The following is a 20,210-nucleotide window of genomic DNA, read 5'->3' as shown; positions in this document are numbered from 1 at the left end:
TTTGAAAAGGCGTTCATATTAAAACTGCTTCTATGGAGAAGACAAGCTTCATTCCACTGGATACGGTGTTTAACGTCAATACTATGTTGTGCCAGACCAGACTTTTGAGGTTTCATGTATTCAATATAATTTTGATGTTCATTAGTTCTTTTTTCCACAGAATGGCCTGTCTGCTCATAGTATATCAGATTAGATTCACTCACATTAAAATCAGTTATGTCAACCTAGTACTTTTTTACTAATTTTATCTTTTATATATATATAGTTAGTGGATTTATAACCTGCTGATCTGCCACAAAAATTCAAAACAGCAACTCCTCTTTGCATCCCACGGCACATAGCAGCAAGTGACCATGTGCTTTGACCTGCTAGCTTTTCTCCTGGATTGCAGTCTCTCATCTAAAATGTGAACAACTTTTATAAGGACTTTCTTGGAAAGTGAATGTGCTAGTCTCAAACAGCGGTAGCAGAGTTTTTACTCTCAGCAACTGGTTTCCCATTTAACAGGCAAACTGATTAAAAGAACACACAATTAACAGACATAATATGCTGGCCTCATAACTTTAGTTGCCTTAGCTGTAATTCAAAACAACAACAGGCTTTTATCTCACACCAGAAAACCCTCTCTTCATGCCATGCTGCACTTCTACTTCTGTTGGTTGCACTTCAGATATCAACAGTACTCAACAAATATAAGGAAAATGTAATAATTATATAAGTAAAGTGGATATTAGATTCAGCATTATTTCAAAGCCAAATGTAAAACCTATGAAAGTTTCATAAAAATAAGTTGACCAGAGAGCTTACGGGAATACACTCACCAGAATTCACAAATTGCCTCCACTTTACTTATATAATTTTGCATTGCCGAACTGAAACCTTTTGGCTCTTTATTTTAGTATAATAATTACGAGAGTTGTCTAAAAAGTTCTCGACCTAACAATGAAAAAACAAATTTATAATTTCAAAGTTATTTTTATTTTTCAACATAATCTCCCTTAAGACTAATACATTTATTTCAGCAATGCTTCAGCACCATTATCCCATCCCTGTAGTGGTTCTCAGTAAGATCTGCAAAATACCCCTCTAGAGCTGCAATCATCATCTCTTGATTCAAAGAAAAACGCTGACCATCGGGGAAGAGTTTTAGTTTTGGAAGGAGATAGAAGTCAGAGGGAGCCAAATCTGGGGAATACGGTGGATGTTCCAACAATTCATAGTGCAGATCCCTTAATTTTCCCATTTCCAAAACACTTATGTGGGTAGGTGTATTTTTGGTGAAAGATGATTTTTTCTTCTTCTGCAAACCAGGTCTTTTCTCACGAAATTTTTCATCTGGTCTGGTTAAAAAGATCGGAATAATATTCCCCAGTTATTGTTTTACCCTTTTCAAGATAATTAATAAACATTAGCATCCCAAAACACTGATGCCATGACCTTTCCTGCTGATGGAACTGACTTAGTCTTCTTTGGTGCTGAACAACTGGCTTCTGTCCACTGTTTTGATTGCTGTTTGGATTCTGGTGTGTAATGGTGAATCCAAGTCTCATCCATAGTAATAAATCAATGCATAAAATCAGTTTTATTCTTGTTAAAATGCTCTAAGCACTGGTCAGAGATTTTCATGCAAGTGCGTTTTTGATCGGCTGTGAGCAAGCACCACACCTATCTTGCGCAAAGCTTTTTCATTTGCAATTCTTCATGCAAGATATATCCTACACATTATTTTGAAATGCCTATAGTCTCAGGAATTTCGCACACTTTGACTTGCCGGTCATCCAGTACCATATCGTGCACTTGATCAAATGATATCTGGTGTTTTGACACTTTTTGGACTTCCTTCACGTGGATCATCTTTAAGACTGGTACGGCCAAGTTTAAACTTGGCAGCCCATTTCTTAATTGGTGAAATCGAAAGAGAGGAGTGCCCATAAACTTTTATGAACTTCGAATGAATATCTTTTGGCGTTAAACCTTCTTTTACAAAGAATTTTATAATTGCAGAATACTCAATTTTTATCCATTTCAAGGGATACAGACAACACTTTTGCTTCAGACAGCTGTATAAAACAAACTACTTGATAGAATGATTTGCAATTTCACATGGATGCTTATGACAGATGTACCAACTTATAAAAAAAAAATCTTGAAGATAGTGTTGCAATCTATTGTCAAGGCAGAGAACTTTCCAGACCACCCTCGTACTTGAAATCCAGTTTCTATTTCCAGAGTGGTCAGTTAAAACTGCTTTCAACTTAATATTTTCAAAGACATCCATATCCACAGTGAGATTCAAACCCACAACCAGTCAACAGCAGAGTGAATATGTTATTCACTTAGTTAACAGCTAGCAATTGGATCAAACTAGTCATTCTGCTGAAATATGCATTAAAGATTAATGTATGAGGGTGTTCTGAAAAGTTCTCGGCCTTGACCATAGATGCCAACATTATCGGCAAGATTTTATTAATAATGTGAGACACCTTTTGGCAACTCGTATAGGTAAATATGACTTCTCCATTACTTCCACGTTAGTATCACCAACTCTGAGTCTGGATCCCACTAACGAGACCTCAACGAAGGTCGAAACCGGTCTGGGTAGTGGCCCTCCCCTTAATGCATAGCATTATACATGCCCACAAGGAGATGTGCTTTGCATTATGGGAGATACTAAGACACGTGATGAGAGCTTAGTCCACCTTTACCATGAGTTACCTCAGTCCTGAAGATACTTCAGGTGCAAACTTTGTTTGCTTAAACTTGGATAAAGGATTAAACTAAATTTAATATAGGATTATAAAAACCCTATATAACAGGACTAAGTTTATCTTTTCAGATAACAGAAAAGATAAAAAGAAAAATTAGAGTCCTAACTACTGAACTTGACCATATCCTTAACACTTGCTTAGCCAATGGCTACAACCCCCCCCCCCCAAAAAATAATAAAACCATGTAACAACCCCCCCCCCCTTTCCATTTCAAAGAAGAGATGACTCAAAATCTATCACCAATCCAAAATCCGGGCACATCCAAAAAATTAACAAAAATCCTAAAGAAATATAACTTTACAACCAGTTACAGACCACATAATAAATTGGCATCTCTTATCCACTCCACCACAGACCCGCCATATCCCCTATCAGCAGTATGCCAGGTCTCTTGCAGTTGTAAACTGTCCTACTATGGCCAAACAGGCAGGACAGCCAATATCAGGATATCCAAACACAAGGACTACATCTGGTTCCACCAATACATCCACTGAGGACTTACTGACCATGCTTTGGAGACACCCACCACAGGATATGCTGGATGAAGGCCACTCTATTATATTATACCGCTACAAATACAAGTATGAAAGACTATTCATCGAATCTGCCTCAGATTTAAAAAAACTTTGCAAACCTCAACAAATTTGGGTGCATGAGACTGATCTGGGAAGCATACATTTTAAGAACGTCAGCCCAATGGCCAAGATAACCCAATATACCTCACTAGAGGACTTTGTTTAGGACTCTAGGCCCAACTTCTGTTGCCTTTATTCAGTCTCATTTGCTTAGTGTTACTGCCTGCATGCACATATCATTGTTTTTTGTGATCCCTGATGATGGCAATGTAATATTGTGAAATATGGGAAAGTATTAAAGTTTTTATAATTAGTATTCTAGTATACATTATTTCCTGGAAAATTAAAAGTAAGGGAAGAGATGTGTGCTGTTTCTTGTGAGAGATCAGACAGGAGTGAGTTTTTGTGGCTTTGAAATTATCTTGCACCATTGAAATATAGCTAGGAGATATTCGGGACATTGGCCATGGTGAATCTTCAGGTGGACCTCATGAGGAGAAACAAGAAACCTATTGAACCCTAGAGGCCAAACATGGCTGCAAGCCACTTCAGGCCTCCAATAAGCAAGGTGGTGGTATTTTGCTGGGTGATGAAAGATATATTCCACCTAGAGGTCTACCACCTATACAAGTAACAAAAAAGGTATATCACTTTACTATTACATTATTCTGGATCAGTTGAGCGTTGACTTCACATCAGTTGCATTATGAGATACTAACACAGTTCATGCATTGTTAACATCCTCTACATATAAGTAGCCTAGTCATGAAGATACTTGATGAGCGAACTTTGTTTGCTTTCACTTTGGTGATGGATTAAACAAGAATATAATTCCTTGTTAAGTATCTGTTCTGATCCAGAGTAATTTAATAATAAGGTGATATGCCTTTTTACTACTTGTATATGAAAAAGATATGATTTCTGCATTAATTCAACCTTGACATCTTACTGTATCTGGTTTGCAGAAATGAGACCTCAATAAATGTTGTAACTGGCCTCAGATAGTAACTTTTCCCATAATGCCCAGCAATATACATATTTGAAAGGCAATATGCTTTGTATTATGGGATACTGAGGCATCTGATTGAAGTCAACAGCCTAAGTAGTCTAGTCACAAAATTACTTCATGAGCAAACTGTTTGCTTACACTTGGGTAAAGGATTAAACAAGGATATAATTTCTTGTCAAATATAACTTTGTTAGTTTTGCAACTGAAAAAAAATATTGAATGTTACTGGTAACTAATATTGAACCTTCATAATATATTTTGCAAAATTGAAATATTTTACACCTATGTTTATAGGGATAATATAATTGGTATCAATGAGCTGGTTTTAGCCATTAGGAGAATTCAGAAAGTTTCTGATGACACAAGGCTCCAGCGAATTGTTGATGTACTAGAGCGCATGGACATTGATCACGATGGATCCGTTGAGGTTGAGCATGTTCTCAAGGTAAGTTGTAATAATTTTCATTATTAGATATTAAAGATAATAGTTATTTTAATATCTAATACTGATAATAATTTAATTCATAGTATAATAATACCATCACCACAGTTTGTAAAGCATATCAGATAACATATATTCTATTGTGTATTTCTAAAACTTGAACAAGCTGATTGCCAGCCTAGTTCACTGAGTAATTAGTGTATCTATTCTCCAACTAGAAATAGAATGGCTTAATATAAAAACGATACTAAATGCAGCAGCAAATGAAAGCTTAGGAAAGACCAAAAAATTCAATAAAAGAAAAAAACTGAAGATCTGGGATGATGCAATCAAAGAAATAATCAAAAAGAAAAAAGAAGCCTATCACAAATGATTAAGCAGTAAAAGATTAGAAGATGAAATAGAATATAAAAGAATAAGAGCCATAGCTAAAAGAGAAGTCAGAAAAAGACATAGAGAATCATGGAATAAATTTGTTTCTAATTTAGAACATGATTATATAAAATAAGACCCAATGTATATAAGATTTTGAAACACCTAAATGTAGATACCAAAGAAAACATAAAATTAAACACTGAATTGAAATTAGAAGAATTTCTAAATTACTACACAGAACTGTGGACAGACAAATATTTTAAAAAAGACGACTGGCAAACAATTAACGAAAATGAAAAGGAAATAACTGAAGAAGAATTAGAAATCAGCCTGAAAGAAACAAGAAACGGAAAATCACCTGGAAAAGATAAGCTAGGTTCAGAACTATATAAATACGCAGGAACAAGATTCAAAGGAAGACTCTTATTATTTTTAAATAAAATTTACTCAACTGGTATTCCCCCCAATAGAATGGAAAAAAGCAATTGTGATTCCTATCTTTAAGAAAGGTAATAGAGATGACCCTAAAAACTATAGAGGTATCAGTATACTAAATTCATGTTACAAAATATACAGCAGAATCTTAAATAACAAACAATGAAATATTCCGAAAACTTTATTCTAGAGGTACAAAATGGATTTAGAAAAGGACGATCATGTATAGACCCAGCCTTCTGCCTAAAATTAATAATAGAGAAAAGAAGAGAATATAATTTAGAAACACATATTGCATTTATGTTGTACCATCATTTTTTATTTTCGTTTAACCAATAAGAATACAATTTGGTCGGCTAAATCCCAAATTGCCAGCCCATCCTCGTTCATTCAGTATCAAAGTAGATACCCAACAGGGTGCACCACGAGAAGGTGAGGATTGGACATTAGGTCAGACGTCCTGGTCGGTTCTCCGTATTCCTTTAAAGGCTATGTGGAGGTCTCCTCTCAGTTATACAGCTTTGACCCTTAAGACAAAATTTCATGCCGGCTGGGGCGTCGCCCGGTTAAACAAGGCCCCCGTTGTTTTCGCCAGGGAACCAGGGTGAACAGCGAAAAGTCAGCTACTGGAACAAATCTGAAAACAAACCCCAACTCAACATCACCAGAGTTAAAGATCGGTACTATCAACGTAAGAAGCCTGAATGGCAAAGAAATGGAGCTAGCTGAGGAATTAGATAAGTACCATATCGACATAATAGGGGTGACTGAAACAAAAAAGACCAAAACTGGTGAGATCTTTCTGAGCAATAAATACAAAATGTTATATTCAGGCAATGACAATCAAGGAAAAGAAGGAGTAGCCATAGTATTCAACACAAAATACGAGGCTAATCTTCTTGAATGGCAGTCAGTCTCAAGTAGAGTAATGTGGGCAAATATAAGAATGGGGAACTGGACAATGAGACTTATTTGTGCCTATGGTCCCACAGAAGGTTCTACTAAGGTAGAAGTGGAGGAATTTTTTGACGCTTTAGAAAAAGCAACTGACACAATGAAAAAGGAAAAGTTGGTCCTTGTTGGGGATCTAAATAGCAGAGTAGGAAATGATTGTCAGACATACAGAAATATTTTGGGAAAATTTGGAGAAAAGAGCAAAGCTAATAATAATGGCAAATATCTGTTGGATTTCTGCTCAGGACATGGACTGGTTATTACTAACACCATGTTCCAGCATAAAAATGTGCACAAATTCACATGGAGAGAAGAGGCTAGGAATAAGAAAAGTCTCATTGACTGTGTTATTGTTGATAGTGATGTTTTCTCCCTGGTGCAGGACACCCGGTGCAGTACAGAGGATTTGAAATTGGAAGCGATCACTATTTAGTCTTGAGCAGGATAAAATTGAATTTCATATTGAAAAGAATAACATGTAAGAAAGTTTTAAAGTGAATAAAAGTTGAGCAACTCTCAGATGTGAACTGCAGACTAAAATACAGAAAGATTATTGAAAAGAAAATGAAAGAGTTTGAGAACAGAAATCAAACCTTGGAGATTCAGTGGCAAACTCTGAAGAAAACATTGATTGATTCTGCCAGAGAGGCATGTGGTGAGGTTGTGTGCAAGGATAAAAAAATCAGAACTCCCTGGTGGACACAGGAAGTTAAAGAGGCAGTGAAGGAAAAGAAGAAAGCATATCAAAAGTTCCTGGCAAATAAGTCAGCTTGTGCTCTTAGAGAATATAGAGACAAATGCAAGAATGCTAAACACTGTGTAAAACTAGCTAAACAAAAGTCATGGGAGGACTTTGGCAAGAATATAGAAAATAAATATCAAGAAGGTGGCAAAATATTCTGGAGGTTGTTGAAGAAGCTTAGGAATGGAGGAAAGAGTGCTGTAAAAGGTGTTCGAGATGATAAAGGTGACATGAAAACAGGAGAAAAAGATATCCTTGAAGTATGGAGTAATTACTTTGAAAAACTGCTAAATGAAACAAGCAGTGATGACAGCACAGTGATAAAAAACACTGACCAGGCATGCAGTCAGGAATACATATCCATACTTGAAGTAGAAAAAGCCATCAAAGGCTTGAAATGTGGAAAGGCAGCAGGAGTAGATGATATTCGACCAGAAATGCTGAAGTATGGTGGTATAAAAGTCTTACAGTGGCTGCACTGCATAGTTCAGAAAGCCTGGACAGAGGGACGAATTCCCGATGATTGGAGTAGAGCTCTCATAGTACCCATATATAAAAAGGGAAATAAAACTGAATGTGAGAATTACAGATGTATTTCCCTACTGAGTGTTCCTGGCAAGATCTATGCAAGTATACTTGAGAAACGGTTGAGAAGAATTGTGGAAGAAAAGCTTGGTGAAGAACAAGCTGGATTCAGGCCAAATAGATGCTGTCAGGATCAGATCTTCACTTTACGACAAATAGTCGAGAAAGCATGGGAATATAATAAAGATCTGTATTTAAGTTTTGTCGATTTTGAAAAGGAATATGACAAGGTGCCAAGAGAGAAGCTATTCAATACCCTGCAGTTATATGGTGTCAATGGGGCATTATATCAAGCAATACTTAGTCTTTATTTGAGTTGTAAGTCAGAAGTTAGAATTGAAGGAAGTACAGGAAGATGGTTTAATATTAAATCTGGTGTGAGACAAGGATGTACATTATCCCCTCTGTTATTCATTGTGATCCATATTATCTATATGGATCACATTATGAAGGAAAGTGGTATTAAACCTGATATCAAAATTGGAGATGTTAATGTCAGCTCTTTGCTTTATGCGGATGATGTTATACTTCTAAATAAATCCGCTAAAAGTCTGCAAGATTCTGACTAAATTGAATAGCTGTTGTAATAGATATGGTATGAAGGTCAGCAATAAAAAGACAAAGACAATGAAAATAGGCAGAATCATTGAAAATGTCAACTGTGTTGTGAATGGAGAACCTGTGGAACAAGTATAACATTTCAGTTACTTAATCACGATTTTTACTGAAGATGGTAAATTAAATATAGAAATAGACAACAGAATCAGCAAAGCTGGTATGGTGGGAAGTCAATTGAATAAATTCATATGGAATAAGAGAGAAATTAGTCGGAACACTAAATTAGCTGTATACAAGACAGTGTTCAAACCAGTTTTAACTTATGGATCTGAGAGCTGGGTCAGAAGTAAAACACTTGACCAAAGACTAGAGACCGCACATATGAGAGTCCTGAGAAAGATTAGAGGCGTGAACAGATGGCATCAATGGCAATATCATATTAAAAATGAGGATATTAGGAAAGAACTTGACATTGTCAGCATCCAGGAATGCATTAGCAGAGCTAATCTCAGGTGGTATGGTCACTTAAATAGAATGGGAGAGGAAAGATTAGCAAAACAAGTGTTCTCTGCCAGGTTGGCAGGAAAGCGATCCAGAGGAAGACCAAGATATAGGTGGATTGATACGGTACAAAGTGCGTTAGACGATAGAAATATAAGATCTGATAATGTTGGAGTCTTGACAAGTAACAGACTGATTTGGAGGAAAATTGTAGATAGGAAGTTAGTAATGATGTAAATTTTTCATGTAGTACTGTCATATCCTGTACACCCCTTGAGGGTACATGGCAGGAATTTGATGATGATGATATTGCATTTATTGACTTTGAAAAAGCATTTGACAAAGTTAAAAGAAACATATTATTTAACATATTAAAAGAAAGACAAATACCAAATAATATCCTAAAAGCTGTCACAAGTATATATGAAAATAATCAAATACAAATAAGATTAAATCATGAGCTATCATATACAAGAGAGATAAACCAAGGAGTCCGACAGGGATGTCCCCTCTCAGCAACTCTTTTTAATATCTACTTTAATGAAATAATAATAAAATGGAGTAAAAATTTACATCAAGGAATTAAACTTTCACCTACAGTTAACTGAAACACTCTCCTCTTTGCAGACGACCAAATAATAATTACAAATTCTGAAGATAACTTACAGAAAGCTATTTTAAATCTAAATGAGATATCCAAAGATTATGGTATGATAATATCATCGGAAAAATCAAAAACTATGGCCTTTAAAGGACAAGATCCAGCAAGAACTAAAATAGTATTAGATAACAAGATCTTAGAACAGGTGAATTCATTTAGCTACCTAGGATGTATGATCACTTATGAAAATGAAAAAGATATAAACATAAAAATTGCAAAATATTTAAAAATAACAGGAGTAATTAACTCTATATTTAAACCAAACCTAGTTCAAAAACAAACCAGGCTAAAAGTATACAATACATTAGCCCTACCGGTCTTAATGTATGGAAGCGAAATCTGGACAATAAAACAAAAAGACAAACAAAGATTAACAACAGCAGAAATGAAGTTTATGAGAAAAACTGCAAAGTATACCCTATTTGATCACAAAAGAAATGAAGATATTATGAAAGAACTAAACCAAGAACCAGTAATTGAAAAAATTAAAAAATATAAACATAGATGGATGGAACACGTTCAAAGAATGAAAACAGAAAGATTACCAAAACAAGCCTTAAAATACAAGCCATTAGGAAAAAGAAAACCAGGACGTCCTCTTAAACGATTCAACTATGACTTCTAAGGCCCCAACAGGCCATACTAGGCCTAAATCCTTGATACGTATGATGATGATTCTCCAACTAGGAGACTGAGAGGGTTCAAATCCTGCCATGTATGTTTGTGGTTGTCTGTAGGTGGGAAATGTTCATCATCTAGTATGTGACCACCACCCAACCTGAATATATATACACACACACACATCTCCTAGTATAAATGCACAATAGGTTTACAAAAACATTTCATGGGTGGAAGTTACATTTAAAAAAAAAAAAAAAAAAAAAAACATCATCAAATTCCTGCCATGTAGACTCAAGGGATGTACAGAATATGATAGTACTACAAGAAAAATTTAGTTCAAAAAAATTATGTCAAGTTCTTTCCTAATATAATCGTTTTTAATATGATATTGCCATTGATGGCATCTGTTCACGCCTCTAATCTTTCTCAGGATTCTCATATCTGCAGTCTCTAGTCTTTGGTCAAGTGTTTTACTTCTGACCCAGCTCTCAGATCCATAAGTTAAAGCTAATTTAGTGTTCCGACTAATTTCTCTCTTATTCCATATGAATTTATTCAATTGACTTCCCACTAAACCAGCTTTGCTGATTCTGTTGTCTATTTCTATATCTAATTTACCATCTTCACTAAAAATCGTGCCTAAGTAGCTGAAATGTTTTACTTGTTCCACAGGTTCTCCATTCACAACACAGTTGACATTTTCAATGATTCTGCCTATTTTCATTGTCTTTGTCTTTTTATTGCTGATCTTCATACCATATCTATTACATTTATTCAGTTTAGTCAGAGAATCTTGCAGACTTGTAGCGGATTTATTTAGAAGTATAACATCATCCGCATAAAGCAAAGAGCTGACATTAATATCTCCAATTTTGATTTCATATTTAATACCACTTTCCTTCATAATGTGATCCATATAGATAATGAATAACAGCGGGGATAATGTCCTTCCTTGTCTCACACCAGATTTATCATTAAACCATCTTCCTGTACTTCAATTCTAACTGCTGACTTACATCTCAAAAACTTAAGTATTCTTGATATAATGCCCCATTGACACCATATAACTGTAGCGTATTGAATAGCTTCTCTCTTGGCACCTTGTCATATGCCTTTTCCAAATCGACAAAACTTAATTACAGATCTTTGTTATATTCCCATGATTTCTTGACCATTTGTCATAAAGTGAGGATCTGATCCTGACAGCCTCCATTTGACCTGAATCCAGCTTGTTCTTCACCAAGCTTTTCTTCCACAATTCTTCTCAACCATTTCTCAAGTATACTTGCATATATCTTACCAGGAACACTCAGTAGGGATATATCTCTGTAATTCTCACATTCAGTTTTATTTCCATTTTTATATATGGGTACTATGAGAGCTCTACTCCAATCATCGGGAATTCGTTCCTCTGTCCAGGCTTTCTGAACTATGCAGTGCTGCCACTGAAAGACTCTTATGCCACCATACTTCAGCATTTCTGGTCGAATATCATCTACTCCTGCTTCCTTTCCACATTTCAAGCCTTTGATGGCTTTTTCTACTTCAAGTATGGATATGTATTCCTGACTGCATGCCTGGTCAGTGTTTTTTATCACTGTGCTGTCATCACTGCTTGTTTCATTTAGCAAATTTTCAAAGTAATTACTCTATACTTCAAGGATATCTTTTTTTCTCCAGTTTTCATGTCACCTTTATCATTTCTAACTCCTTTTACAGCACTCTTTCCTCCATTCCTAAGTTTCCAAAGTCTTCCCATGACTTTTGTTTAGCTAGTTTTACACACTGTTTAGCTTTCTTACATTTGTCTATGTATTCTCTAAGAGCACAAGCTGATTTATTTGCCAGGGACTTTTGATATGCTTTCTTCTTTTCTTTCACTGCCTCTTTAACTTCCTGTGTCCACCATGGAGTTCTAATTTTTCTATCTTCCAGACAACTTCACCACATGCCTCTAGCTGAATCAATCAAGGTTTTCTTCAAGGCTTGCCACTGAATCTCCAATGTTTGGTTCCTGTTTTCAAACGCTTTCATTTTTCCTTCAATAATCTTTGTGTATTTTAGTCTACAGTTCACATCTGAGAGCTGCTCAACTTTTATTCGCTTTAAAACTTTCTTACATGTTATTCTTTTCAATATGAAATTCAATTTTATCCTGCTCAAGACCAAATAGTAATCACTTCCAATTTCAAATCCTCTGTACACTGGTCTCCTGCCCCAGGGAGAAAGCATCACTATCAACAATAACATAGTCAATGAGACTTTTCTTATTCCTTGCCTCTTCTCTCCATGTGAATTTGTGCACATTTTTATGTTGGAACATGGTGTTAGTAATAACCAGTCCATGTCCTGAGCAGAAATCCAACAGGTATTTGCCATTATTATTAGCTTTACTCTTTTCTCCAAATTTTCCCAAAACCTTTTTTGTATGTCTGACAATCACTTCCTACTCTGCTATTTAAATCCCCGACAAGGACCAACTTTTCCTTTTTCATTGTGTCAGTAGCTTTCTCTAGAGCCTCAAAAAATTCCTCCACTTCTACCTTAGTAGAACCTTCTGTGGGACCATAGGCACAAATAAGTCTCATTGTCGAGTTCCCCATTCTCATATTTGCCCAAATCACTCTAATTGACACTGCCTACCATTCAAGAAGATGAGCCTCGTATTTTATGTGGAATACTATGGCTACTCCTTCTTTTCCTTGATTGTCATTGCCTGAAATAACATTTTGTATTTATTGCTCAGAAAGATCTCACCAGTTTTTGTCTTTTTTGTTTCAGTCACCCCTATTATGTCGATCTGGTACTTATCTAATTCCTCCGCTAGCTCCATTTCTTTGCCATTCAGGCTTCTTATGTTGATAGTACCAATCTTTCACTCTGGTGATGTTGAATTGGGATGTGTTTTCAGATTTGTTCCAGTAGCTGACTTTTCGCTGTTCACCCTGGTTCCCTGGCGAAAACAACAGGTGCCTTGTTTAACTGGGCGATGCCCCAGCTGTCATGAAATTTTGTCATGTTGTACAATCATTTTTTATTTTGGTTTAACCCATAGGAATATAATTTGGTCGGCTAAATCCCAAATTGTCAGCCCATCCTCGTTGGTTCGGTATCCAGGTAGATACCCAACAGGGTGCACCACGAGAAGGTGAGGATTGGACATTAGGTCAGAAGCCTTGGTCCGTTCTCCACATTCCTTTGAAGACTATGTGGAGGTCTCCTCTCATTTATACAGTTTTGTCCCTTAAGCACCCAAATACTATGGAGCATTTCAATTATTATCTCCTTAAAGACATTTCTCCTAAACCTGCAGTGTGGTACAGATATGTGGGTGATATTTTTGCAATATGAAATGGATCGTCATCAGATTTTAAACTGTTTGTTTCAAAAATAAATATGTTTCATCCAAGAATTCAATTAACCAATTAACTAGCCCTTTTTAAATATATTAATTCTTCGTCAACCAAATGGTAAATTACAATTTTCAGTTTTTAGAAGAAAAAAAGAACCTACTGATAGTAATATCAATGCTTCTCATCATCATCCCAGTCAACAAGTTGGAACCATTAAGACCTTATTACATTTTGCTTTTATGTTCCGCTAAAGGCCTTCTGCAGCAAGAATTGAATTATATCAAATCTTCCTTTATGAAAAATGCTTTAATGAGTAAACCTTTAACAACTTTACCATCAGTCAGATTGCCTAAAGTTGCACTTCCGTATATCCAAGGAATTTCTGAATGTATTGCTAATGACCTCTAAATATTGCAGTTTCTTTCATCCTGTCAGGAATATTTCGAGCTTCCTTTTTTCACCTAAAGACAAACTTTCTCCACTCAGCCTTTCAGATGCCTACCAAATCCCTTGCTCTTGTGGTTTGTCTTACTTTGTACAGTCTGGCAGATCTTCTGCCATCCAATGTGAGAAACATAAATCATTGTGTTCTAGTCAAGCAGAACATACCATCTTGACTAAACCTAGAGTTCTGTGGAAGAATGCCAAACTTTTACATAAAAGTAGATTTCTTATAGAGTAGTTATAAAAGGAGAGCTGTGAGGCCTTTCTACGTCGGCCAAACTTAAACAGACTTGATGGCCTTTGGTTAGTCCCTTTATGGGAAATATTATTATTACAATCTTATGTAAATTCTTGATTATTTTCTTATTATATTATTATTATTTTTTTTTAATTAGGAATTTGCTGACCATCTGACTTACTTACACTGTAGTGATACTTTTTAAAATTATTTTATTATATTTTATCTTGTTTCATTGTTATTATCGTACTGCATGTTTATTTGTAATCATTCACTAATGACTAATTCTCTTTGAATTAAGTTTTTTCTAATATCAAGAGACAAACTGATGCAGTTAACTACCTGGCTTTCAAAATATAGTTTGCTTACTTATCTACGAAAATACTGCTTGGTTAACTGCTTATTTGATAGTACTTTAGCTATAAAAAAGTACTGTTTCATGTTTGTTGTGTATGAAATATGTACAGCTTACCATTTTCAGAAATCTTCAGCACTAGATTTGGCGTTTTATTTCACATAGGAGATTGATATATATATATATTTTAAAAAAAACCTTAATTAGTGACTTTTGAAGAGGATTCCATCTGTTGTAATAGTGGAGTTATGTAACAACTTCTGAAGAATATTAGGTATATTTAGCAACATTTACAAATTTTGGCTTAGCTACATATATGTATTCAATCAGCAGAAAGCAAATAATAATCTTCTCTGTTGAGATACACCTAATCAGTTCACTAATTTTAGGAAATATGAATGATCTAAAATACTGAATATTATGGGTGGTTAGTTGTAATTAATGTGTGTATTCCTGAATTTTGTTAGCAATTTTAGGAGTTCCATAGTGCTGTCTAAATGTTTCTAGTGCTATGTTTCTATTCTGCACTGGTGCATGATAGAAACATGGTAATGACAATAATAGGCAAGATCAAATGTGTGTCTAAGTTCAAACATGCAGCAAATAAAGGTGATTAAAAATATTTTGTTTTCAATATGTGGCAGTTCAAGTTGCACAACAGAGTTGTCTTATAGAAGAACAGTATGCATAAATAATCAGTTTCCAACATGATAATTTTCTCTTATCACAGTGCTTTTTTAAGACTAGTGGAAAATAAATTCAGTTAAGAATGTTACTTCTTTTTTATTACATATCAGCAGTATTGCTGGCAGAAGATTTTCTTATATCATAATTTTTATTATTTGTTTAGCTAATGGTGGGAAGAAAGATAAAACATATCTCGTAAATGTCAACAGAACTCTTTTGCTTTATATTTTCTAGAGTATATTAAATTAAGTTTTAAAGATGTTATAAAAAGTGTACTAAAGGTTTCAATGTTCTTCAACTTTGCCATTAAATTCCTGCTGTATACCCTCAAGAGGTATATAAAATACAGTGATAGCTACATGATTAAGTTTATAGCTTCCTGTCAACAGTTTTCCTCCTAATCTGTTATATGTCAGGATTCTGTTGTCAGGTGGCACATTTTGGTCATCTGCTGCAATTGAGTTGGAAGATGTGTAATGAACGGTAAAATTCATGTGTCTAATCAACATCACTAGAGTATATAGCATTCCACATCAAATACACTCCACCCACTCGTTCTTGATGCTTTTACAGTTACTTTTAGGTTGTAGCATTGGATGGATGTCAGTGTATGTGTGCAAAAGTTTTTTTATTGATATTTACGCATAATGGACACGTTTTTGAAAGACACCGATAAACTGTCAGGTTCACGATACAATGTGAGAGAGAAGTTTAAGAATGCAAGTATACCTCAATGGATATTTGAAATTCAGTTTGTGTGTTGTGATCAATCTTCCAATTCTCAACTGAAATGTCTTATTTGTCTCGAATTGTTGTCAACTTTCATTGAATTGCTATGATGCTGAGTAAACTTTACTGGCACCTGATTACAAATATTTGTCTTACATTGATATAGACGTCTTTTTTTTAAGATACTGACAAAAAAAAAAAAGTTCTTTCATGATATCGACTATAACAATATCAGACTAAGCTCAGGAAGCCAGTTTTAAGTTTGCCAGATTAGTGACTAGAGTGAAAAAGCCTCACAAAATTGTTGTATCAGTCACTAATGTTACTGGCTTGCTTGGAAATTGTAAAACCTATGCACATTCAACTACCACTTTCAAACAATACTATTAGTTGATGTATTGACAACATTTCGGTTTATATAGAAACTACACTCATCCAAAGAATGAATAGTCATTTCAAAAATGTTTTCACCCATTGACAAATTGACAAGTCTACAGATGTCGGTAATTTGACTTATCTACCTAGCCCTTGTTAAAATTCCAGAAATAAAGTGCTAGAAAGAACATTATATGAGAAGTTCCTTACAGAATAAATAGACAACTGGAGAAGAAATATTTACAGTAATCAACAAATACTTTGAAACAAAAAATATCTCATGGATAAACTGTGTGAGTCTATATATGGTTGGTGCAGCTGCAAGGATGAGAAGAGTTAGTGGCTTGGCTTCAAAAATTCGGTCTAAAAACATAATATTCAATTGATGTTCAGAAAGAGCTTTTATAGCAAAGACTTTTCCACCAGATTTAATGCCCACATTAAATGACATCCAAATGGTAAACTTCATCAAATGTAAAGTTACAGTCCCGCTTTTTTTGGAGCTTTATACAAAGAAATGGGATCAGAACATCGGTCTTTGTTATTCCACACTGAAGTCCATGGATGTCCAGGAGCAGAGTTTTTGCAAGAATCGAAGTTTAAATAATCGAAACTTTTTTCTTTTTTTTTTTTCTTTTTGTTAATGAATGACTTAATATTCACATTTTTTTAAATGGTGTCTATTGGCTTCAAAAATAGCATACTTCTTAGCATCTGAATGAACTTAAATGAAAAATGCAAGGACCAAATGAAAATGTATTGACTTATAAAGTAAATGGATCCAAATCTAAAATTTAGCTTTGAAAAAATGAACTTAATAATGGTTCACTTTCATTGTTTTATTATTATATTTCACTCAATCACAAAAGGTCACAAGACCTTTAACAGATCAGTGCTGTGTGTGGGCAAGAAGATAAGAAGAAAGGAGGTATCTACATTTTTTTTTAAACTACTGAAGATTGTATTCTTTGAGGAAGATAGAGTGGAGGAGGCTGTTCCAAAGAACAGAAATAGATTGAATGAAAGAGAAGGCAGTGGAGTTGGTTCAGTGAATTTCAAAATGGACAGTAAAAGGGTGTTGTTAGCAGTAGCTCTTGTTTTCATGATTTTGGAAGAAATTGGAGGAATAATAGTGGCCAATTCTAGCAGAGCACTGTCCATGAAAGTACCTATAGAAGAGGGACAAAGCAGAAACTGAATGCCTGAGAGAGGGATTGAAGTTGATATATGACAGTGATGGCGAACCTATGACACGCGTGTCAGCACTGACACACTTGAGGGTTTCAGGTGACACACCTTGAATGTTGAAAAATATTGGTATTCTGATGAAAAAACTGATTTCAGTTTATTAAATTAATTGTATAATATGAATTCATAGATTGTATATCAATGTCCTATTAAATAAATAGCCTAATATGATATGTATAAGTCACCATCTATGATTATGTAGTTAAATTTATTATGCATATATGCAAGTGGCACATCAACAACGTCAATATTTAAAAAAAAAAAAAGATGTTTGACACCTGGGTAAAAAGGTTCGCCATCACTGGTCTAGGCCTACAAATAAATATATGGATAAATCAAAAGATAATGAAATTTCAGCTAGAATAACAGCAGGATAGAAAGTTTTTAACCATTATAGAGAGATATTTAAAAGCAATTTATTAAACTGCCTAAAAAGAAAGATCTGCAACCAGTGTGCATTCCCAACAATGGCCTGTGGTAGCGAAACCTAGAGTCTGACTAAAAATGCCTAGAAAAACTGAAAACAACACAAAGAAACATGGAAAGATAAAATATTTAGATAAAAGAATAATACTTAGATAAGGAAGCTAACAAAGGTAATGGACATTGCATTAGTAATAAAAGGTAACAAGCAGTGCTTGGCAGGATGTGATGAGAATGTCCGACAACAGATGGACAAAGAGAATAACAGAATGGATACCAAGAACTGGCTAACGGAAACTTTTTGACCGAAACAGAATGCCTAATTTCTTGGATGCTGAGGAGGCTATTGATGTGATGTGTTTATGTCAGGAGAGACTGGATGTAAATGTTAGTCCAAGCAGAGAGAATGATTGATCTTGTCTGGTGATTTGTGGGTTAGAGAGGGTAAGAATAGATGAGCTGAGATCTTTTTTTGCAAGAGAAAAAGGCAAGACTGTTTTGGTGGCATTGAACGTGATAAGGTTGTTCTCACCCTATTGAAGTTTAATGTTTAAGGCACTGGTTGTAGATGATCTTGTGGTCTGGGATGTCAGAGTACTGCATGGTTTGTTAAATGAATAGGATAGACTACTGACAAGTAATAGACTAATTTGGAGGAAAATTGTGGATAGGAGATGAATAATAATAATGTAAACTTAATTATGTAGTGCTGTCATAGTAACCTGAATACTCCTTGAGGGTACATATATCAGGAATTGATGATGAGAAGGAGAATCTTCGAGATATGTGGCAGCCCCCCCCCTTTCCATGAATCCTATAAGGAATCTTCATGATGTATTCGTTGAGACATAGCCATGGTGGTAAAAAGGGGATTGTAATCTTTGTAGTCTCCAGTCCTAATGGTTGTTGTCATGTTATTTCTAGACCCAACCAGAACCAGGAATAATTTAAAAAAAAAAAAAAAAAAAAAAGTAGCAAAAAAGATAATTAATATCACTGTTATATTCTTGAATCACACTGATTATAATCAGGAATTAGCTACCCCAAACTTAGAGACAATTCCACTTCCTGGTTATTGAACGCCATCCCTCCAGATTTCATAGATAACTTGAGAAGATGCAGAAATGTAGTCAATATATATACATATGAGTAGTTGTTAATTCTTTAGGTGTAAAGCCAAATTAAAAGGCTGTGCTAATATATTATTTTTAAGTAATAAAATATAATATGAAAATGTTTGCAAAAATCCAGAACTGCAACTTTTCCACCTCAGGCAACCAGTAAATGGGCAGTGCCTCACACACTGGGTGATGAAACTCATCCCCCATTAAAAGACAATTATAAATATCCATACTCAAGGCAAGATTCAAATCCATAGCCTGTTGATTGGAGAGCAGGAACGTTAACCAGGCTGGCAAAATTAGAAATAATTCAGCATTCAGCTCATTTCATTGTATTAATTATGGGTAATAAATGCATTTATGATTTCAAAATAACTTGACATTTAATTATATACTTATATACTAGCCTGGTTGGCTGAGTGTAACCACTTGGCTATCATCATCATCAAATTCCTGCCATGTACCCTCAAGGGGTGTACAGGATATGACAGTACTACATGAAAAAATTACATCATTACTAACTTCCTATCTACAATTTTCCTCCAAATCAGTCTGTTACTTGTCCAGACTCCAACATTATCAGAGCTTATATTTCTATCGTCTAAGGCACTTTGTACCATATCAATCCACCTATATCTTGGTCTTCCTCTGGGTCGTTTTCCTGCCAGCCTGGCAGAGAACACTTGTTTTGCTAATCTTTCCTCTCCCATTCTATTTAAGTGACCATACCACCTGAGATTAGCTCTGCTAACGCATTCCTGGATGCTGACAATGTCAAGTTCTTTCCTAATATCCTCATTTTTAATATGATATTGCCATTGATGCCATCTGTTCACGCCTCTAATCTTTCCCAGGACTCTCATATCTGCGGTCTCTAGTCTTTGGTCAAGTGTTTTACTTCTGACCCAGCTCTCAGATCCATAAGTTAAAACTGGTTTGAACACTGTCTTGTATACAGCTAATTTAGTGTTCCGACTAATTTCTTTCTTATTCCATATGAATTTATTCAAT

At 35.0% G+C, this 20,210-nt stretch overlaps 1 protein-coding gene across 2 annotated transcripts in view; it reads left to right on the top strand.

Moving 5' to 3' along the window:
* Nucleotides 1-20,210, top strand: part of Letm1 (Leucine zipper and EF-hand containing transmembrane protein 1) — a 213,599-nt gene that overhangs the window by 188,953 nt on the left and 4,436 nt on the right. For both annotated transcript variants that reach the window (XM_090414926.1, XM_090414927.1), the window contains exon 11: nt 4,647-4,797. In XM_090414926.1, the coding sequence (XP_090271052.1) occupies nt 4,647-4,797 (151 nt within the window). The remainder of the gene's footprint in view (nt 1-4,646; nt 4,798-20,210) is intronic.

This window comes from Typopeltis vanoorti, chromosome 26, assembly GCF_054136105.1.
Source record: "Typopeltis vanoorti isolate ZY-2024b chromosome 26, IOZ_Tvanoo_1.0, whole genome shotgun sequence".
In the NCBI taxonomy this organism is placed as follows: Eukaryota; Metazoa; Arthropoda; class Arachnida; order Uropygi; family Thelyphonidae; genus Typopeltis; species Typopeltis vanoorti.
This window is presented reverse-complemented; position numbering and strand designations above follow the sequence as displayed.